This window comes from Centruroides vittatus, unplaced genomic scaffold, assembly GCF_030686945.1.
Source record: "Centruroides vittatus isolate TY-2023 unplaced genomic scaffold, ASM3068694v2 contig_1033, whole genome shotgun sequence".
NCBI lineage: Eukaryota > Metazoa > Arthropoda > Arachnida > Scorpiones > Buthidae > Centruroides > Centruroides vittatus.
In genome coordinates, this window is record NW_027120671.1 from 942134 (window position 1) to 966971 (window position 24838).

Genomic DNA, 24838 nt, shown 5'->3' on the forward strand with positions numbered 1-24838 from the left:
GGCGGCCTACCGCTCTGGGGGACCAGAATCGAATCCGGTCGGGTCGAAAAAACCTCGGAAATTTTAAATAATATTATTTATATATTCATTAAATAATATTCTTTCGAATAAATATTAACTCAAAATTTATATATATATATATATATATATTTCTCCCCTAATTATTTCATTTATCCTGATTACTATAATAATAATTTATAATTAATTATTTATATTAATATAAAATAAATTATTTCGTAATTTAATTATATAATAATTATTTTTTTCGTCGACAAAATCAATTCAAAAGTCTTATCTTCAATTTTGCAAGTTTGTTTGATACGATACGATGTGGAACATGAGTGAATATCTACGAATTGACCCTAATGTGGGTTATTAAGATGGCTACTCGCTGACGTATTATACGTTTAAAATGAGTGTAATTTTCTTTATAAACATTAAAATTTGCATAGATTAGTTTTTTTTTTTTTTTAAAATATATAGCAAGAATTCGTCGATCAAAATAATGTCGTCTGAGAGCGACGTTGAAGAATTTTATGACGCTGAAGAGAAACCTTTAACTCCCGTTAAGTCAATCAAGTGAGTTCTTTTCTAAATATATGATGTAAAATAAGGTTTTGTTGACTGTTTAATTGAATATAAGATATAATAAAGTTCAAAATGGACTTGTGTAAATATGATACGTCAGTAATATAACTGCTTCTTCCTGAATTTCGCATTGGTGTAGATCGCGTCAGTTCGCGATGCGGCGCGGCGCGACGCGACGCGACGAGTCATGTTTGTTTTTAGGAGTTTTGTGTTTGAGAAAACTTGTGAGATTTATGTGTATTGACTATATGAATTTAATATTGATAATGTTGTTTACATTTCTAAAAATTTGGCTGTAAACATTGAAAAAGAACTGAATAATTGTCTTGATTAAAAAATTTATGTTGAGGAAGTTTTGGTTAAGGAAGAATAAGAAAAAATTAATGCTTCAAAAAATGTAGGAAATATAAATATATATTTCCTACATTTTTTGAAGCATTAATTTTTTATTTTTAGGCATCTGTGATATTTATAGAATAAAGAAGATATAAAAATAGTTACGTTAAAGATAATTAATGAATATAAGTGGCTTATTTACATTGATTATTATTATTTTTACTTGGAATTTGGTAATTGTTGTTTATAAGCCATACACCAACGTTTTCTCTCTTAATTTTATTTACAACAAAGACATACATGCTAAACATGTCCAAAACACATAGAATATTTGAGGGGCAACTCATTTAAAAAACTATAAACAAAAAAGCCTTGCGGAAACCCAATATAGGTTTTTGTCTATTTCTACATGAAAAATAGATGATTATTTAGAAATCAGAATTCGGAGAAGCTCATAAATATAACCGATCGAAAGAGGGGATTCAACTGTTGAGAATTGGCAAAGTTTCCCGATTGTACAGCTTTATATGAACAAGTTATGCCGTCAATTTTAAAGGATTTTTCCTTAAAGTTTAGAATGTCAATAATTTTGTGTGGGACAGGGCTGAATTTAAGCATTTCAAGGCCTTAAGCCTGAACTCTGTGTGAGGCCCTTTAACATTTTTAGAAGTCAATCATAGAAAGTATGTTTATGTTAATTCTTTTCTAACTACTTTTCATTTTGTGTGGTATTTAAAGCATATTTTGTTGGTTTATAAAAAAACAAGCTTAAGCAATGGTGGCTGGAATGGTGCAGAGTCAGTAAGTAGTCCTATGACATTTTTGTTTATAGAGTTTTTTAAATGAGTGGCCCCTCAAATATTCTGTGTGTTGGACATATCTAGCATGTATGTCTCTGTTGTAAATAAAATTAAGAGAAAAAACGTTGGTGTATGGCTTATAAATAATTACCGTAAAGTAAATATAATATTTAAATTGAAATACATTGCTGTTTATCCATTAGCATGCATTATAACATATTGGAAATGGCACTTACTATCTTTTACAACTGAACTCTTCATATATGAATTTGTTTTTTTTTTTTTTTCAGATGGTGAATAGTTAGATTAATCCTTGTATGCATGCATGGATAATTCTGATAATTTTTACTGTTGAAATTTTGTATAAATACATAAGTAAACTGTTGCAAATACATTTAATGTTTTTCTGTTAATTGTAAATAATTTATGTAACTGTCTGGGCAATTATCTGTGCTGTATTTGGGATATGGCACAAATTATGCAGAATTTCAACAGCTCAAACTGGTACTGCATAAAAGGAAATTCTAACAGTGCTTTAAGTCAATAGTTTTTAAACTTTCAGTTTTCCTAAACTAATTCTTGTTGAATTTGAATTTTGTGAAATTCTATAGACATTTAGTAGAAAAAATTAATAAAAATAAATTTTTTTATTTATAATTTTTATTATTCTTGCTTTTAAAATGTCTGAATATGAAATGTTACTACAATTTAAATTTGTTTACAAAAATAATTTTAGAAAATTTTTCAAGATAATTTTCTATATTTTTGAAATAGGAAAATTTTATTATAATTTTAAGTACGATTGTAAGGCTCCTAAAAATATTACTTAACAAGATTTTGCATAAAACAGTTTGAATATTACTGATTTTGAGTGAAGGTCTTTTCTAGTTTTATTATATATTTGAATAAAAATTTATATACACAAAATTTTAATTGAAGACATATTTTTTTTCATACTTTATGTAAAACAAATATTAATTTTAATTTTTATTTCTGTTGGCATGTTAATGCTATTTTCAAGTTTTTATTTAAAAATTTAGTTTATTTTATTATTCTTGTATAAAAATTTATTACTTTGTGCAAATAAATGTTTAATGGAAGCATAAACATAAATGCAGATCTATCCTGCTCAATAGAATATTATACTAAAAAAAATCATAAATGTTAATTTAATTATATGAAATTATTTCAGATTTTTTTATGTCTATTATAAATCTTTGGTAATGAATTATTAATTAATAATAAACACACTAAAACAGTGAAATTAAGTTAACTGTCAAACATTTTTGATCTCTTTTAAAGATCAACATCAGGACCATTACGGAACAAAATGTACTGAGTGTTCAAGTAGTTAACTGTAAAGGAACAGAAACACAAAAAATTCAAATTAAAATCTGAATACAAATAGATAAATAAAACAAGCATCTCAAATACTTATACTAATAAATGCACATGAAATAATATATACATGCTAATAAATATTAATATAACCAAATAGGAAGTAAATAAATTCCAGCAACAAGTTGTTTAACTTTCCTGGCAACATTTTAAAATTGTGTGGGGCCTCATCTGTTATGATATTTTACAAAAAAACTTTTTATACTTTGATTATTATAAAATGACAAAAAGCTTAATTTTGAGGGTAGGGATGGATTTTATAAACAGTTGTAAATGCTAATAACAGGAAAATCGTCATTTAAATCTGATCTTATTTGAGATATGACACATGACATTCATTTATCTCACCACCCAATCAACCTTTAACCACCAAAATTTAATAGCATTGATCCCCTAATATACAAAAATCCCTGCAAAAATGTACTTCTCTATTACTAGAAATATATTAACATCTAATCACAGAACCTCTTCAGTATTCAGTAAAACATGGCAACTATTCTGTTTGATGCATTTCAATTAGATACAAACTATTTCAACCTGAAGCTGGAATCAGGTGGAATCCAAAAATGATTGTGATTTGTTTCATCTTCCATGTTTTACTGGATGCTGAAGAGGTTTTTTTTGATTGGACATCCATACACACAAAAAAAAATTCCAAAGTGTTTTGCATTTCTTGATGTTTCAAGGTCCCCTGAGTCCAAGTAATATTGGAATGTAACAATATTGGGGAGGATCATTTTTTGACCTATTGCCATACTTTCCTTCTGTTATATAGAGTAGGGGTGCCTATTGTCAACTGCTTCTGGTAGTTGACTATGTAAGCCAAAATCCATACATAATTAGTCCACCAGAGCAGGTTTAGGCAAGCCATCTTCACAAGAAGCATCATAAGAAAATCTCATTCTCAATGACTATAAGAATAACAGGTTGCCTCACTACGATGATGGGAAAAATTAATATGCAACACTCTTTCTGGTACGAAGTTAAGACAATGAAGAAAATATACATTTTCAAGTCTATGTTTTAATCCATTTTTTACACCAACCACAGAAGTAACAGCTAAAAATACATGAAGATAAACTTCACAAAAAAACAAACAGTAAGTAGAAAATTCACATGGTTAAAACGATATCAACGTCAGCCTTTCTATGGAGGATCTGACGTTTTCACATTAAAAACGGAAGTATAATCTTCTTACCATACCATCAAGTCCTTAACATATTTATAACTGGTCTGGCCCTCTAGTGGTGGTTCTGAGTATTCCAATTTCCTTCATTTACATGTCGTTACATAACTCTGGATAAATGTATATTTTCTTCATTGTCTTAACTTCGAAACAGAAGATATCCAGAGTTATGTAACGACTCTTTCTGGTAGTCGACATTAGGTCTTTACTAGATAACAAGGCCTCTGTGTTTCAGGTATGTGCTTTCTACAAAATGCCTATTATTGAGCTTGCTTATCCTTTCATAGTTGCCAAATTTGTGAGGTTCTCAATGAAGGAAAACTCAGTTGCTGATTTCCTTAAATGATCATGCAACTTGCTGGTTAACTACTGGATGAACAGCCCATGATTAAATTATATTTTTCGTAATATAAACAAAGGTCTAATAAAAAAAATGCTTTTCCCTTATGACAAGTACAGAACAAACTTTATTTTCATATATAAATTTTGCTTTTCATCATAAAAATAATTGTACACATTGTAATAAAAAATATCAAAGTACAAAACAGTGTTAAAAGGTCGACTACCTGTGCCATTATCCTATAATAGAGCTAGAAAAGTAAAAATAAAATAAAATACAAATCAGGTAAAGCCAAATATAAAATACAGGTTGAAATACACAATATTAAGACTTGCTTCAGTTAGTACATTAATAGAGAGGTTGTGGTCAATGTTTTCAATGTGAAAACATGTACGTTGGACATTCAGCGCTATCTTCCTGTAAGCCTATAAGTTTGACAATGGCATTTGGAATGTTGAGCATGTTCCACTGACATTCCAAATGCCATTGTCAAACTTATAGGCTTACAGGAAGATAGCGCTGAATGTCCAATGTACACGTTTTCATATTGAAAACTTCGGCCGTAACTTCGCTAATATAAACTTTAAAAGCTTGGAGTAGATTTCATATCTTTAGCATTCACACAGGCACCTCACAACTTCTACTTACAAATCTTGATACATTCTGTTGTGGTGTTTGCTGGAAACATTGTTTCTAATGACTTTGATCTCATTCCACCAGATTTCTGCATCCTTTAAGCTGGCAAAATAGGCTAGTGCAGTATTTGTCTAGCTGGTCTTTGAATTGTAACAATGTTTGTATAGCTTCTGGTAGAAATTTCTTCTTTGTACCATGTTCAATTTCCTGAACGTTTCATTGCCATTACTAGAGAGCTCTCCTCTTTGCCTCGTCTACTAGTTTTTGTATCCTATGTATTCCCAATGTATTCCCATCCATTCGTGTATGTTATTAATCTATAACATCCTAGGTCTTCTATGTTGCCTTTTCCCATCAGTTTTACCCTTTTGATGATTTGTAATAATTTATACTTGCTTTCTCTGTTTGCATGTCCAAAGTATGATGTTTTATGAAATTTTATGCAGGTTATATACTCTATGTAGACTATATTCACTTCTGCAAAACTTTTTAACCAGTATTGTTTACTCACCTGTTCTGTACCTGTCTAGAATATAATACTATGTTAAAAAATAGTTTTACAGGAGTAAATGTAAATATGGCCTATGTAAGTTACATGAGCATAAGGTTAAATTTCTCTCAGAGGCTATACAAACATCACTACAATGCAAGAACCAATTGGACCAATATTGTTCTAGCTTGTTTTGTTGGTTCAAGGATGGTCACATCCCACAACACAGCACATAATCAAGATTTATAAGCAGAAGTTGTGAGGTGTCTGTATGAATATCAAAGATTTAGAACAGTATAATCACAGTTCTTCACATTTCAGTGAATTAGCATATTTAGTATGCAATTTTCGAATTTTCTTTATTCCTGATTGGATCATATTTTTAATGTATGACCTTATTCTAATAAAAACTATAAAATAGAAATTTATAGTATAATATATGAGTATTGAGTAGTCTTTAGAACTCAAATAATGAAATCTATAGTTAAAATATCAAAATAAAATAAATATGTTTGTCTTGTTTTATATGTAATAATTTATCAAATTATTACATGTAATGTAATGGCATATTAGTTTCTTGTTAACTCTCAGAAAATAATTATTCATGAATTGATCTCTAAACTATATAGAGGCTAATGCTCCCTCTAAACTGAGAAAGCAGATGCACAAATTAAGATGTCTTTTGATTAGCAAATAGGTTGCTCTGAACAAACAAACTGTCGTTCAGATAGAGTCAAGTGTGTAAGAAACAACTGTACAGCTAACTAGTAAGAGTGAACATTGTTAAAGAGAAAGCTGATATTTATTATGACTAAGGATTACAAAAATGTTAATATTTGTTATCAGAATTGCCGCACTCTGAATTGCACAACGAAAAAATGAATTGCACAATCGTTATGAAATTTATTTTTTTATTTAAAATTCTTAAAAATTGCTGTGCAGTTATGTATTTATAAAGCTTAAAGAGAATCATGATAGAAACAACTTTTCTTTTTATTCATAATTTGTTTTAATGTCTTACATCACTTTATTGTAGAATCTTAAATTTGATAATTCTAATAAATAACTGTTTATCTTTTTAAAATATTTCTTTAATCTTTCACTGTTAGTATTACAAGTAAGAGTTATTAAATTATTGCTGTAATTATCTTGTTGTGTCTTAATAATTTTATAAAACAATGATGGAAGATTTTACCTTAAACAGTTTAAATTTGTATATACATTAGTAAGTTTGCATATAATGAGTATTACATTTCATTAATTGATTATACATAATTACTACTATACAGCAATATAGAGTAATGATTAATAATAATTAAAAATTAATTAAAATAATAATTTAATGTTAAAAATTTGTATTTATTCAATCAGATTTAAATCTTACTTGTCAAATTATTTTAAAAAGTGTTGATAAAAATTTATTCTCAGAATTCATTAATGAAGTTTATGCAAATATACAAGAGAGTGTTAATTTTTAAGTTACTCATTTTATATTTAATAACTTTTAACTGTTAAATAACAACTAGATAAAAATTTTCCAAAGAAGCATGAAAAAGTATAATATATTAAAATAGACTTTTGGTAGGAGCTTTTGATCATTGTAAATCTTATAACAACTAACAAATTTATGCTATATATATCTGATTATTAAATGTTCAAATTTTAACCTCTCTAACTATTTGGCAGTTTCATAATTCCATGTTGAAAGAACTGTCCCATTTTTTTTAGAGCAAAACCATTCTAGGCTTATTTGATTTTTGCAGACTTCTATATTTTTGAAGTTCTTACCATGAAAGGAATTCTGCATGGATTGAATAGGTGATAATCTAACATTGAAGAGTTGTGTGAATTATGATAGGCATAGTAAAATATCCCATCCATACTCCAATAATTGGACTGCAATTTGAAAAAAATTGTAGACCTATAAATTCCCATTGTTGTCAGTCCTTAATCTCAAAAATGGAGTTAGATAGATGAAAGACGAGATCAGATATGGAAACCTTAGGGGCAGGAATCCTGATTAACTATGTGTGAACTTCTGGCGAAAACTGGAAGTCATGTTATTTCAATTCAAAAATTTTCCTCTGAAAGGTATTAGATAGATAACTGGCATGACTCTATTTTTGAAGGAAAAGTATGATGTACAGGGGCAAGTTACTACTAATTTGACATGGAGAGAATATATTTTAAATTAAATAAATTAAAAATATGATTAAAAATTGCAGTCTGGCATTGTGATGATGTCACAATAAATAATTGCTCATTTTTGTTGCATTTTCAAAGAGATAGGCAGTCTGCCATTGTCGTGGCAAAACACGATGCCTTTCTTGTTGACCAATTTTGGATGTTTCATGGATATTGCCGTCTACAGTCACTTGAGAACCATGCTTACTAGAATTGTTTGATTGGTTTTATGGAAGGAACTCATAGTACACATTTATCTTTCAGTTCCGCCCGACTCATAGCATGACCACTTTTGACAAAGAATAATCTTAAGAATGGTTAACAGTGGATTAGTTTGCTTTCCCCATGATTGTTTTCAGATGATCCACTTTCTATCACCTGTTGTTATTTGTTTCAGAAATGGATCCTTTTTCTCACATTTTAGAAGTGAATCACAAACAGAAATCCAATCCAATAAGCTCTTTTCAGTCAAATTGTGTGATATTTAAATGTCATAGCATTCCACATTTGAAAAGTTTCAGCAAATTTCAGCAAGAAAATTCAGCAATTGAAAAGTGCAAAAATTGCCAAAAAAGCTATATTTTATTCTCCTTCTTCTCCTTCCCTTTTTTCTTCATCTGGCACTGCAGAGGCTCGTAGAGAAAAACTACTGGGTCTGAAAAGCTCAAATTTTAAACTTAAGCCTTTCTTGTTATGAGTGAGGTGCTTGCAAGACTTCTGGTCAATAGGTCAAAGTTCACAAGAGTTTCTCATAGAGCTAATTCAGTTTTATGGCATAATTTTATGCTTATAATGATAAAATTTCATGGAAATAAATGAATTTTATTCAAATTGTTATTTAGAATTACCAAAGCCAAATTTATGCCAATTAAAACTTTTTATAATGATTTTTCTAAATGGCATATCGAAAGTGTTGGTCGATGATTGATTGAAATGAATATTAAAAGTGTTTGGTTGACAGCACATTTGGTTTGAGGTGAGTTCAGTTGCCGAGTGCCAACCAAATCATACATCATCATCTTATGTCTTGATGTAATAATACAAATATTAAACAAAAGCAATTGATATCCAAACAAAAACATCTGAGATGTATAAAAATTACACCAAGTAAAAATTTATGACAATTTAGATTACAATAAAACTTTTTCTTAGGAGTTTTTCTTTGGTAAACATATCCTTGGTGCTTGGAGGCAAAATATAGAAAACAGTAATACAGGTAAAAATCTTGTGGGTACTGCTTCCAAGTGCCAAGCTTATCTTTACTAAAGAAAAGATGCTAAGAAAAATCTTGATCGTTGTCTAAATTGTCATAAATTTTTACTTGATGTAATTTTTTTACATCTCAGATGTTTTTGTTTGTATCAAGTCTTCCCAAGCTTGGAGCATCCTCTAGGTTAGAATCACCCACTTTAAAAATAGCAAATCATTTGTCAACTGTTGATTCAGTAACAACAATGTTGCCATTTGTGCCACATATTTCATTTGTTGCTTGTACAGTGTTCTTGCTTTTCTAAAAAAGAAAAGCATTAAATGTCAAAAATACATCTTGTTTGCTTATTGTTTGCTTTACAAAGACACAAATTAAATGCAATTTAAAAGTTCCTAACAAAGGTTTGTAATGGACATGTTTCAATGTCACATTTCATTATATGTATGTATATATATGTAGGAATAGGTAATAGAAATAGAGAACTAGAAATGACAATAATCTTCCAGTGTTTGTAACTGTCATAACCATCTTGATAGAACAATAATGTTTGCACCTTCGTAATGTCTTTTTCGTCCTTTCTTTCTTTCGCGCCGTCACCAACTGTCGTCTTGCCTCTCTTCTCTCCTTACTCAACTCTCTCCCTCGTTCTCCTTGTCTCCCCCGCAACCCCTCATAAATTTATTATCTTAACAGTTTAGGAATGTTATTCATCTAAACCTCACATATATTATAGCAAATGATTTCCATAAGAGACTTTTAAAGTACGATGTTTTATTTAAAAATTTTATTGTAATATAAAAATATTATACCAGGTGTGCTCAAGTAAAGCATTATGCCTAAATTCACCCGGTAAAATAAATGAAAAAGGCTTATGTTTTCATTACATTTTATTTGATTTTTCCAACCTCTGATCACCAACAGCCTTATTTACAATCAAGGATCAATTTCCAACTCTAACTCTTGATTTTTGGTTGTGAATATGAATATAAAATGAACCTTTATTCATGATTATGGACTAGATCATGATTATGAACTAAAGTACCAAATGACTAGAACCAAATGGTAAGCTAGCAAATGAGCCCAGCGTTGCTCCAGCAAATGATCTGGATAATTTGGTAAATATTGTACGTTTGGAAATTAAGTTATTACTATCAAAAACAAAAATTGCATTTAAAATAGTACAGCAGAAGCCGTTCCTCAGGTTAAGCCTTAATCATCTTCCTCTCCCCTGCAGGGGAATTTCCAAAAATTCCTTCTTAGTGTGCATTTTCATGACGTACCCTAACTGTGTACCAAATTTCACCTCTATGTTCAGTGGTTTGCTCTGGGCAATGATGAATCAGTCATTCAGGACATGTAATTTTATATATACAGATATATATTTTTAATAGCCTTGACATCCTTCATCATTTTCAATTGTCATATATTAAAAATCACTATAAATTTTCCAGACAATCTAATAGATTATGAAATTTTTCCTAGATGAAAATTAAATAAAAGCTTATATTGTAATTTTGAAAAGTTATTGATTAAAGATATTATTATTATTATTATTATTAGGGTAGATGTACCAGTTTTGGCCAGTGTAGTACCAGTTCTGGCCAAAAAACAAATTTAACTTAAAAATATAATCACAAATGAAACAAACTTTTATTGTTAACTGTGTGAATAGTTAACAATAAAAGTTTGTTTTATTGGACAGATTTGAATATGTGGTGATTATATTTTTAAGTTAAATTTGTTTTCTGGCCAGAACTGGTACACTGGCCAAAACTGGTACATCTACCCTATGTCATCAAAAATGTAAATAATTTATCAAGCAATAATTTTTTTATTCAATATTTTGATTACATATAAAAAAAGCATTGTAATTAATAGAAATAAATTTGAAGTTTAGAATTTCTTTAGTAAGTACTTACTAAAAATATATCTTCTTTTCAAATATTTATCATCAAATCAAGCAAATTAATATAATTTTGAACCCGTTCTTGAAAAAGGTTATTAAAAATAACCAAAAACGTTAGGAGAATAGTAAAAAATGGCTGTGGTTAAAAGGTTTTTAAGAGTGTTTATTTATGTGTTTACATAACACAGTCATAGAAGAATTTAAAACTGTATTATTAATTAATATTTGTAGCATAATTTCTGCCCAATTAATTTGGTTGTTGGTTGATTATATTTTAATTTTCTCTTCAATATTTGATAAAAGTAGAAAAAAAAAGTATAGTTAGTTATATAAATGAAAATATTGATGCAAATTTGTAATTATTTGCTTGCATACTTTTGCATAACATTTTTTTTTTTTTGAGAAAATTTTTATGACAACAAATTATGGTTATTCAAAAGCCTATTAATAACTTCTCCACTAATATTTTCTAGATACTAAAAAATTTTGTGTTGATCCTTAAAGTTTTTTATATTTCCTGTGTTAAATTGTTATGATTTTCTATAACTTTGTCTATTAATTTTTAATGTTAATTGCTATTTATGTTTGGCAACCTTTACACTTTATATAAAATAATCATATCGTTTAATTATAAAGCATGAATCAACAGATTTATTTTAAATGTAGAGAAAAAGTTATCAAAAATTAAATTAATGTATTTATTTAAATGTTAATATTGACTGTATTTGTATTCATCATGACAGATGGTAGACCAGCACCAAAACATCCTGGACCCTTGGTACTTCCAGTTCTTTTTTTTCCTTGCTTGCCCAAGTAAACAACATCTGTTTCGAACTTTTTTAACACATTCTGAAAATATTTCAGTTTTTGCACTGCATGTTGCCAGAAAACAAGGTTAACATTGATCAAAACAAAGACACCACTGCCCTATCCACTTATGCCTTGACCCCGGGCATAAGAGCTGACCTTCACAATGCCACAATGATCAGACTCTCGCACCGCGTGGATCACATATGATTGCTAGAAACTCTAGAAATATACAAAGCCAGATTACATACTAACTGCATCAATTCCAAGGATGCGATTTAATATTTCTCAAGCTTGGAAGTTCTGTTACGAAGGAGAAGACCCCACAGCTCTATTTAACATATATTTCCATCCCTTTATTTGTGTATAGAATAATTATATTCTTTCGTTTGCACTATGCGTGCTACATGCATCCAATGCAATGCATGCGCACAACGGTTTTATACACAAGATTGGAAACGTTCCAAAAATAGTTCTAAAAATTTTAAATCGTTACGCACAACTGTTCTTCGAATCCCAGCGTTTGAAACCTGATGAAGACTGAATAAGGTTGAAAACGTTCGTTTTTTTCAATTAAATATTGTACTAGATATTCAAAGGTTTTTTTTGTGAGTCAGTGAGTCAGTTGTATACTTTACCAGTATCCTTACAAGCAGGTGATTAACCTTGTCGCAACTACTACAAATAAATGTGTATTATTACTGAAATACTATTTGCTTTCACATAAATTTCTACTGAATATTTGTTTCATTCAGTTTGTTTTAGTAAAAAATTTTATTTACTTGCAATGTTAATTTCTTTGTACAGGCTAAGGTTTATAGAAAATATAATTTGAAAATAATGACATCATAAGAACATTGGCAATGTTCCAAATTTGTATTTTATTTAGATGTTCAATTTCAGACTGTTAAAATCTGAAGCAGGCTACTTAATGTAGCCAAAAATGTTAATTTCATTAACTATTATTAAACTATTTTGCTGGAAATAGTATAGAAGGTGTGACTTATTATTAGGGAATTTTTCATTTTCACATTTTTTACATGTTTACTCTAAGCAAATAAGTGTAGATAGTTCAAAACTCAGTATATAATTTTAATGTGGTGCTGATTTAGATGAAAGTCCATGTAGGGTCACAACATTTCTAAAGAAACATGAATAAGATGGACTGGCAAGTTTTCATTCTAAGAATATAACTGTTGGCCATTAGTTGTGGCCAAATTTTTTTGCAATCATGAGACTTCTGTAAAATTTGGTTTTCTTTGTTCTTTATATCACCTTCACTATGGATTGGCATCAATCTTCCCTCAGATTTTTTTTTTCGACATGACTAATATTGCCACCTTTTCAAAATCACTGACCCAGACAACAGGTCAGGTTTGTTCTAACAGAAGTCCCTGACACATGTGCAATGTTATTTTATCATGCGAAGAATAACTTGCAAGACAGTTCTAAACCAGTTAAGCCCTGGTCACACTACGCGATTTCCAGCCGTGCGAACAACGGCAACTGCAACAAGCGCGAGTCGCACGCGTCTTCTCGTGGTCACACATTGTTCGTTGATGTTGCAACTCGGAACACGTGACCCTATAATAAACCAATAAAATTACAGTAGCTTGTTTTTGTCTACTTTCGTGGGTTTACCGAAATTTTACCTTCTACTTCAGAGTATTTACAGAATTTTAGCTACTTTCCTTATTAAAATAGCAAGCAGTTCCTTTTCTGGAATGAATAAAAGAAAAAAGGCGATAATTTTGTTAGAGCTGGCAAGAATATACGAAGAGAAAAATAAGAAAAAACATTCATGCTGGGTTAAAACTTGACAAAATGAAAATCAACGAGCTAAACAATTGTGCTTTCACCAGCTGATGAATGAATTAAGGCTTTTGGATGCTGTAGGTTATAGGGGATATATCCATATGAATACCAATACTTATATATAATTTAGGCAAAACATTTCATAGTTTGGCATATCAATTTAGAGTGGCCCAAAATTCGATATCAGTCATTATCCCAGAAGTTTTGGATGCTATTTACCAATCTTATAAAAGTGAATATCTGAGAGTAAGTGTTGTTTAGAGGAAAGCTTGAATGATTTAATTCATTTATAATCGATATATTTTTTCTTTTATATCAGCATTTATTTTATTCAATTGTATATTATTAAAAGTAATCAAACTTTTTAAAATAAATCTAACAATAACTTTTATAAATTCAGATTTGATTTATATCAAATATAGCATTTAAATGTACTTGAAACTGAGTTAATACAAATGTTATAATCAAGATATGTTGACAAATATACAACACAAAGTATGACGTGGCACAAAGACATTTTCTGATTGGATGCGTATTTGCAACCGTTGCCAGTAGAACAAACTTTTTGTTTCTAGTTATGGTTGCAGTCGCGCCGGTTTTCGAGGGGGGATTACTAGTTAACGGGAACAGCCGTTGCCGTTGCAGTTGCCTGTGCGGCTGGAAATCGCATAGTGTGACCAGGGCTTTAGAGACTTGTGTAGGAGCAACTTAAATTAAGAAATGAAACAACTTAGCTTTAAAGAGCTGAGATGCAAAAAATAAAAAATAAAAGGTTGACATGTTGCTATGAAATCCCAGACAAAATTAATTGTTAACCTGGACAATGAATTAAAAACCAGACTGTCCAGGTGAAAACCAGACGGGTGGCAACACTTAGACATGGTCTACAGGTCTACAGTAGGCACAATCTTAGCTAAGAAAGATATAATTAAGAAGACTCAAGGAGCTAAAAGAGTAACGAAAATCACATCTGAGAAACAAAGATGTGCCATCCATGAAAAAATGGAGAGATTACTTTTAATTTGGATAAAAGAAAGGGAAATGAAAAAATATGTAACTAGTATGACTATCATTCAAGAGAAAGCTAGAGAAATTTTTGAAGAATCAAAGAAACAAATTCCACATTTGTCACATGAGGATATAGAATTCAGGGCTACCACTAGATGGTTTGCAAAGTTTAGATGGAGATCTGGAATTAAACATGTGGTAATTCACAGTGAGTCTTCTAGTGCAGATAAACAAGAAGCTGAGAAGTTCTGTCTCAAATTTGAAGAATTCATTAAAAAAGAAGGATATTGTCCACAACAAATTTTCAATTGCGATGAAACTGGTTTATTTTGGAAGCGCATGCCGAACTGTACCTACATTACGAAAGACGAGAAAAATATTCCTGGGCATAAACCCATGAAGGACAGATTAATGTTACTTTTGGGAGCTAATGTTAGTTCTTATCCTACTTCTTGTCTATCACTCTGAAAACCCTAGAGCAGGGATGGCGAACCTGTGGCACGTAAAAGAAATCATCTGGCACGTAATGTATCATATGATTTCTGTCTTTTTCAATCATCCTTTCTTTTTATCACTGATCATCTTTTTTTCAATCAGAGTTTTTACATTTATTCGAACTAAAGCGTATTCGTTTAATTTCTTTAAATATCATTAATCGAAGTCTAAGACATTGGCACGCGTTAACATCTTTAAAGCTAAGTATGCTTACAATATGGCATGCGGACTCAAAAAGGTTCGCCATCCCTGCCCTAGAGCATTCAAAAATATTCCATAATTAAAGAAAGACTGCCAGTAATGTGGAGATTGAATAAAAGGGTATGTATCACACAGGCTCTTTTCAAAGAATGGCTGTTTGAAGTTTGTGCTCCAAGCGTCAAGGATTACCTTCAGACCAATGAATTGCCATTAAAAGAACTATTGGTCAATGCACCAGGAACCCAAAAGACCTTGAAGATAATTTGCTAGAAGACTTTTCCTGGCTGACAGTTCAGTTTCTATCTCTGGATACCTCTTCATTGATTTAACCAATGGATCAAGAGGTTATTGCAGCTTTCAAGAATTGTACATTTGAGCACTGTTTCATCAGTGTTTTGAATGCCAGTTCTCCTCAATGATGACATTAAAAACATTTTGGAAAGAAAAATTTGATATTTTTGAAGCTATACGGCTCATTCAAAAGACATGGTCAGAAGTCACTGAACGACAGTTGAATTCTTCAAATTTGTATGAATTAGGTAATCAAATTGGATTCATAGGTCCATACCTATGGACTGGATGGACCGGATACTCCTAGGCTATTTGCTTTCGCAAAACACATAAACTGATACCTTTCCTGAGACCCATTTTGGATAAATCCAGATCTCCTACTAAGATGCTTGACAATGCTGTACACAACTTTATATCTGAATGCTTACAGGGGTATGATTGGAATGTCAAGAATTCCAATGATCTAATTGATAGTTTACGACAAGTTAAGGCAACAGATGTTGCATGCATTACTGTCTTTGATTTTGTCTCCCTATATCCCTTGATTAAAATATAACTGTGCTTCTGTGCACTCAGGGATCTGTTACTAAGCCGCGAAGGGGCTGGTATGCATCGTAAGCATGTATTAGAGCTAACACACCTCTTATGCTATATCTCATTCTTCTGCTTCAACAACTCTATGTATTTACAAAAACTGGGTGTACCTATGGGCAGCCCCATCTCAGAGGACTTGTGTGAATTAGTTGTTCGACAATTGGAGCAAAAGGTCATACCTCTGTTTCTACCCAACATCCTAGTTTATAAAAGGTATGTAGATGATGTCTGCATTCTTTGGAAGACTGATCCCAACGTAAATGATTTCATGGAATACATGAAATCATTTACGTTGGGATCAGTGAACAACAACCCGTATGGCCTTACTGTCAAACTGGAGCAGAAGTGTGACACAACTGCACATTTCCTAGGTGTCAACTTTTGCCTTCACGCAGACAGAGTGCAATCCAGCATACATTACAAACCTTGCTACGTACCAATATTTATTCTGTCAAACTCTGTGGACCCTTTTTTTATGAGATCTCTGCATTCCGTGCACTAACTAGAAAGGCGTACATGCACCACACTAGATGGGAGGATACTATTTGTTATTATTATTATTAATATTATTTATTAGTACAATGTGCAGCCTGGCTCCACATAAGCACTACCAGGAGATGGGAAGATACTGTGGCAGAACTAAAGTGCATTGAAAACATAGCAGTAAAGCACGGGTATGATTGAAGCACGATACATAATTTATCGCACAGGTACACCAATCTACTAATGGCATGCCACACACAGCACACAGGTAGACACCCATAATCATAATAGCAACCAATCATGCACAGTGGTGCAATACAACCAACACCTAAGTTCCATTTATAAAGAAATTGCTAACCGTAAAGGCACAAAGATCGCATATAAGTGATCTAACACAATATATGGGCTGTTATGCAATGACAAAGACAGGACAGAGGAAAGTTGAGCACCGGGTGTCTATATGGTTCCTCTCAGAGACCACAGATTCCAGCAAGATCTAGTATACATTGGATCCATGAAGTGCTCACTAAGCAAAAGAATGCAGGAACACGGGTATGATATCACTAACCAAAGGCATGCCACCATCCTAGCTGCCTATGCCACAGACCCTGAAATACAAGCCAACCTCTATAGGGCCAAATTGGTAAAAATGTCAGACCAGGTTCAACACTTTCGCAACCTTGAAGAGTTGGAAATATACAAAGCCAGCCTGGCTGGCAACTGTATTAATGCGAAAGATGCCGCCGATATTTCATATGCATGGAGGTGGTGCTATGAGAAAAAGCGTAAACAACACTAGCATGTTGCTAACATTTCTTTCATTGTATGCTGAGTCCAGCTATATTCCACTCCAGTCTGGACTGTGCCAGAGGGCCATATCGCACGCCATCACTCACCTCTCGAGAGGCCACTATAGTCCTCTACACATGATCTTCCACACTGCCTCTAGTCTAGACTATTATTGATGGCGTCCTTTCCAGAGCCCTTATGCTTCCAGAGTTCTCTCCCAGATCCATCAGGAGGGCCTTCCTATCTCTCACTTTTACCGTCAGAGGCATGTGCCCTCGAGCTCTGTAAGCGTCGCTACTCACATACATCTAGACGACTTCCCAAACTCTTCCAGCGATCCTCCGGCAGCCTCGAGTGCTCAGTTTGCCGAATTACAAGCAACCATCTGGCGGGGTTGGTCTCTCATTGGGGCCAATGCCTCAAAATCCCACCTACGGACGGCGTTCGGTGTGGTTGTTCCGGCCCACACCGTCAAGGAAACATGGTCACTCCACTCCAACTGCAGCGTCTTTGGTGCGGAAGCTCTCGGTATTCAATGGGCTGTCCACATCAGCACCTGTCTTAACAGTTCGATGGCCATCCTTTTGGACGGTAAATCCGTTCTCCAGGCTGTCGCCAATGTCAGTTTTTCTTCCCCGGCAGTCATTATTGACCTTGCTGCCACAATTAGTACACATCCCACACGCCTTGAAATTGGATGGACTCCGGGTCATGTCGGTATCCATATTAACAAAGCTGCTGACCAGACAGTGAGCAATAACACTCCCACCGACTCCTGGTGGACCTCTCATGGCACGTGACCTCATCCATAATTTGCGGGAATCGATAATCCGTACTTACACTGATACCTGGTCCACTATTCTCCGGAGTAAAGGTTGCGACCATCTCCGTCCTTTCTCCCCTTGGATCTATCATCATGCATTGTCACGTTACACTGAAACTCTATTGGCCCGTCTTCGCACTGATACAGCCCCATTGAATGGGTTTCTTTACTCTCGATCTACAACCAGGCACGTCTTGCCTGATTGTTCCCACTGTGGCTTGTCTGAAACTTCTTCTCACTATTGGCTAGTTTGCCTGCAGTATGAGGGGACCCGCCAAGAATTTGGTTGTTCCTTAACCTTGGACCTGTCCATTGTTTGCAACTTAACTCCCATATACTCGCCACGCCTTCCCGTCAACATATGGAAGCCTTGGAACGTTTTGTGTACCGATTTAACCGCTTTGCCTAATAACTAAGCAGTGCGCCTTGGAGAAAAAAGCCAACAGGCTAGAGTCTCCATATTAACAAAAAAGAAAAAAGAAAAGAAACATTTCTACACCAGTAAATACATTGTATTATTTATTTGTGGGGATGTAACAATATTTTTATCACTTCAGTAGCATGTACGGCGAAAATTAGTTTCCAATTTTTAAATAATTTGGAATTTAAAATAATTTTAAACACGTTCGAATTCCAGTTTTGATTTTTATACTGGTCAATAGCCTGACAAAGACCAAGTTTTGGTCGAAAACGTTAGTTTTTATCTAAAGCTATTCATACTGGGATATAAAAAAGGTTTTTAGTGTGTTGAGTTGAATTCTGCTTGGTGAAAGCTGTGTCCTTCCTACATTCAGGAAGACAGAGATGATGTCCCTGAAATTATGGATGAAATTCTGACAACTGCTAGAGATATGGAATTGGAGGTGAATAAAGATGACATTGAAGAGCTCATAATGGAATCTGAAACTGATCTGACGACAGAAGAATTCCAAGAACTCTTGAATGAAGAACTAACAAGATGTGTTTTCTTCTGAAAAAGAGGAAGACGAAAGAGGATCAATGTCGACATCTGCTATTAAAGATCTTTCGAAGTGGGAGGATGTCAGAACAACGCTTTTAGAATTGCATCCAAACCAGGTTGAGGTTAATAGGCTTGGGGATCTATATGATGACAATGCTATTAATTACTTTTGAATAATCCTGAAAAAGAGAGAAAAGCAGTTGACATTGGACAGATTCTTTAATATCCCACAAATGGAAAAACAACATGACTGATAAAAATGCAAGACTATGTATATTTGTATTTTTATTATTACACATAAATAAACATAATAAGAAATTATATAATTTTTTATTTATTTTTTGGGGTCTCCAGAATGAATTAATCAAATTCCCATAAAAATCTATGGTGAATTGATAATCGGATAGAGAACACAGTTGGAATGGATTATGTTTGTTAACCACTGTACAGTAGAGTTCCGCTAGTCTGAACTAATTGGGACCGAACCCTGTTTGGATTAGCAGATTTTCGGATTAGCTGAATAATTGAAATAATGCAGAAGCAAGCAGTAAAACAGGTCTGGTTTATATAGATCCAACACCATCAATGATGTCAGCGTCCCACCCTTTATTTCATCTGATTCATACTAAATAGATGCCCAAACAGTTAACAAAAACAAGTTTTGTAATTTTGAAATGGCAACCTGCCTTCATCGTTTACCTTAAAATTATTTTAAATATTAAAAACAATGTTTTTAATACACAGTCCAGGATTCCAATTAGTTGACTGAGGCTATTGTGTGAGTTAGCACATTTAATTGTGGATGCTGAATGTACTCTTTGCTCTACATTATTTTAGTTTAGTTTAGTCTGCTGCGACAATGGCCACAAAATGGAAACACACAACATGTATGTTGAAAGATAAGCTGGGTGTTTTGAAAAGGCTTTACAAGGGTAAAAGTGCAATGAAATTGGCAGTAGAGTTTGAAGTGAGGAAGACCACAATACCTGACTGGAAAAAAAAAGTGCAAAAATTGAGCAGTTTTGTGTTTCTACTTCAAGGTAAATATCTACATACATCAAGGAACACCGGGGATGTAAACAACTCGTTCCATTATTCGATCTGCGTTTTTTACCGTCTGAAGAAGAACTGCTAAGTTCGAAAACGTTAATGGAAATTTTTCGTTTTGCGTTTAACACCGGTAAAAGGTTCCCGAAAGTGTTGTTTCTACTTCAGAAAAATCAGTTGAAGATCGACAAACTACAAGGCCCTCAATGTCTGACAAGCTTGATGAAGCCTTATTTATGTGGTTCACTCAGGAAAGAGACAGGGAAACACCCCTAAGAGGACCTCTTGTTGAGAAAATTTCCTCTTCACCAACCAAAACATGTTCGGATTAGCAGTGTTCGGACTAGTGGGACTCTACTGTATTTCATAATACCTGGTGTTTTTAAATAATTTGTACAGTTTTATTTTGTGAAAGATTGTGTAATAAGAACAAAATGAAAAATACTCAAAGAACTACCAAAATTATAGGACTATTTTTATACAATAATTTATTAATGTAATTTGGACCTAGAAATGTTAAATACCATTTTGTATTAAATTTAATAATTAGAAATTAATGAAATCAAATAAATTAATTTAAAGAAATCTAGAAGAAAAGATCTGGTCTAAAACAGACTTGAAACCACAATGCTGCAAGCTAGACAGGTGACATTACTTGCTTTTTTTTTTAATTCTTTAATTTTGTAATGCCTTCCATTATACAAGAAATACTAGTGTTAATTTACTAATGTTTGATGCAGAAAGTGTTAAAATATTATCTGAAAATGGAACTGAAAACCTCATTTAACAAGTCAAGGCACAGAAATTCTATGAAATGATGGAACTGAAGATTAGTATTTTTGAAATGATAGTTGTGGGAAACTAATGAAGTTTAAGCTTTGGGGCTCCTAATGACAGAGGGGGCCTGAAGCAACGTTTTTTAATTACTATAAAATGACAGAAAGCTTAATTTTGAGGGTAGGGATGAGTTTTATAAAAAAAGTATAAATTTTAATAATGACTAAAATTGTCATTAAGTCTGACTCTACTGGAGATACTCACTACTCTCCTTTATCTCCCCACTCCTCAACCTTTAATCACCAAAATTAATAGCATCAGTGCCCCTCATATACAAGTCACCATGCCAAAAATCTATACTTAATTTTTACTCCATCCTGAGATATTAAGTGAAATAGATGCCAACGCACACACACATATATCCATATAATATTTTTGTTGGTGTTTTTTACTTTTTTGGATTTAGGAGGTCTCAAAATGTGGAGAATTGCAAAATATTTGGAGGGTTAAATTTGACACAATTCTAATACGTTCCCTTGTTATGTATACATAACAGCCAGGATTGTAAAATATAAGGCATGGCCTAGAAAATTTTTATTCACAACAACGGCTTTGATGTATAATACACCCAGTACAGCAATTTTAATCAAAAACTGAGATGTAGTGGTTAAATCAAGTATAGATGTCTACTAAACTCAGGTTTCAGTGTGTATGTGTGGTTTTTCATATAGATTCTCATCTTGTCATTTTAAAAAAAACTTTTTGATATATTTATACAAATACACATGATTTCATAATGTTTTCTAATTTTTTATTATTTTAATATTCAGAGAATTATAACATTACATTGACTGTATTTATCAATTTATTAATAAAAACAGAAAACTGTAGTTACTGTAAATTAATTAAAGAATTAAATACAATTAAAGTAGAAAGAAATTATTTTTTAATAAAGGTTAACATAATCAATAACTATTAGTTACTGATTCGTTACAAACTAAATGACTGATAATTCAAATAAAATGTTTTAAGTTAATATTAAATGATAAGTTGCATTGTATTTATAATAGTTTTTGCCCCTCCAAAAATTTCAAGAATAATTGTTATAACTCTTTAAATAAAAAGAAATTACTAATTTATATTAAACTAATCAGGAATCAATGTTACCTAAGTATATGTTAATCACATTTTATTTTTTCATACATTTTTAATTTTTACAGTTTAATTTTTAACAAAAGTTTTCTTTTATTATCACTCTTTAACTTATTAAAATTTTATGAAATTACCGAACAATAATACATTTAATTTTGATTTTTAACTTGATCAAGTAATAATTATATGCCATTCTTTCAATAAATTGCAATTTACAATTTTCTAACAATTTAAATTTTCAAATTAAAATATTGGTAATTATCAATCATTTAAAAAGTATGTCTCATTCTTATTTTGTAGAATATGAAAAATTTATATTTATATACTTTTTCCTATTCATCAAATTTGATTCTGTTATATTTTTTTGTTTTTCTGATAATTTTATTATGTAGAATATATATTTATTTATTCTTATTTTTCAGATCAGATGTTGAAAATATTGAGAAAATAGTAAGTTAAACAAATATTTATATTTTATTTCTTACGTAAATATTTATAATAAAATTTTGTATAGATCGTCGATACAGAAATCTAATTAAAAGTATAAAATAAAATTACTATAATAAAATTTTGGCTTAAATAATTTTAAATAATAATTATTAAAAATATCATTCACGTTTGTGTTACAGATCAGAAATGTCCTTGATGTCATCTTTACACTGCTTATATAATAATTATTAATTTAAGAAAATAAATTATTGATACTATTTTTATGAATTGTTGCAAAGAATAAGTATTACATTTAACCTTCATATCCCCATATTTAGAGGCTTATGTATAGGACTAAACTAAAATTAGTCTATCATGTAGTAGTCTGTTTTTAATTTTAGGAGATATAAATAGCAATTAAAATTTACCATCTGCTCTTAAAATGTTTTATCTCATACATTATGATTCTTCATATTATATCTAAGATGAATGTAGATATTTCTGTTTCGTATTTATTTGTATTGATAGTCAAACTTTTCCTTTTCAAATTTCATCATTAATACACCTCCAAATCTTGTAAATTAAACAGCAGAACAGTGTATACTTCACTCATTAGGTTTCAAGTTGTGTTTTATTTCATCATTAAAATACCAGATTATCTTGTATATATTTTGGAAAATTAATAATTACTGATAATAAGTAAATTGGTCTAAAAGTTGGCAGTTAGGCCATCTTATACTAATGTTAATAATTAAATACTTACAAATTAAATTTTTAATAATTTAGAATATTCTAGCTATTGTTTGGGCTTGGTTGTTTATACCAGGGGTGGCCAACTTTTGTGCACATAAGATCTACTTTTTATCATAAAAATGTGTCGCGATCGACTTGTTGTCATAGGCATAGTCTAAGTGGGGAGGGGGAGTGTGAAATACATACTATGTTTATACACTGTGTTTCAGTATGAAGTGCACTCACTGCTTATGAGTCGAGTCATAACTGCATGCATACAGTTGCGTTCAGTTACAAATATAATACATTAAGTCAAGACATCGCTAGTGATCGACCAAAATTGGCTTGGCGATCGACCGGTCGATCATGATTGACTTGTTGGCCACCCCTGGTTTATACTGTATATATAAATGAATTTTGATGTGGTATTTCAAATATTTTAGCCAATATACTTTTCTTTGTCTAAACTTTGCTGTAATTTATCAGAATAAGATGAAGTGATTTAAAAGTTAAGTTTTATAGCATTATTCTTTTTAAAGATTGGATATTGTTATATGGTAATTATTACAGTATTAAATTATTATTTTGTTCATCTCTAGAATTTTTCTTAATGAAAGACACTTTCTAAAGATTAGTCCACTCTACTATGACCAATGCTTTATCATGTATTTATCTGCCAGAAATTTTTTTTATAAAGTATTATCATGTTTAGAAAATACTGTTAAATAAATTTCTTCTATTTGCTATTTTTTTATTTGTTATGTTTAATTATTGTTAATAATTATAGTTATAAATATAATAATTGTAATATTAATATTAAATAATTGTAAATATAATAAAAATATATTAATTAAAAAAATAGTTATAAATATAATGTATTAAGTAATCTATGACAATTCACACTATAGCAATTGTCAAACATCAATTTTTTTTAATTTTATAGTTGGTAATAGGACTTGTCAAAGCATAGATAACAGTTTATTATGAGTAGAGCCGAAAGTTTTCGCCAGTTTTTGTACCTAAAATCGCAGCGAAAATTGCCAATTTTTTGCCTTAAATTTGCCAAAAAAATTGCCAGTTATTTATTTCAAAAAGTTAAAACGAATTACACTTAGATATTTCAAATAATCCTCGCTTAAACTATGACGTCGATCGCTCAATATCGATGATAAATGAGAACGAACGTTCAATGTGCTGCAACTAAAGGAGCATATTCGCTATTAACTTTATCACTTAAATTCATATCAAAAGACGTAAATTTGATAAGACCAGGGCATTATTGCTTGACAAAACTTAATTAAATATATAATGCAAGAGAAGAAAGTTAACCTCAAGAAAGAATTACAGTAGAACCTCGATT

The 24838-nt window shown here is 31.4% G+C and overlaps 1 protein-coding gene across 3 annotated transcripts in view; it reads left to right on the forward strand.

Annotated features, from left to right (window-relative positions):
- The first annotated feature begins 314 nt into the window (after positions 1-314).
- Positions 315-24838, forward strand: part of LOC136968498 (WD repeat-containing protein 44) — a 94809-nt gene continuing 70285 nt past the window's right edge. For 2 of the 3 annotated variants that reach the window (XM_067262487.1, XM_067262491.1), the window contains exons 1-2: positions 315-579; positions 22740-22767. In XM_067262487.1, coding sequence (XP_067118588.1) covers positions 506-579; positions 22740-22767 — 102 coding nt within the window. In that variant the 5' untranslated portion in view covers positions 315-505. The remainder of the gene's footprint in view (positions 580-22739; positions 22768-24838) is intronic. The other variant, XM_067262480.1, reaches the window with a different exon arrangement.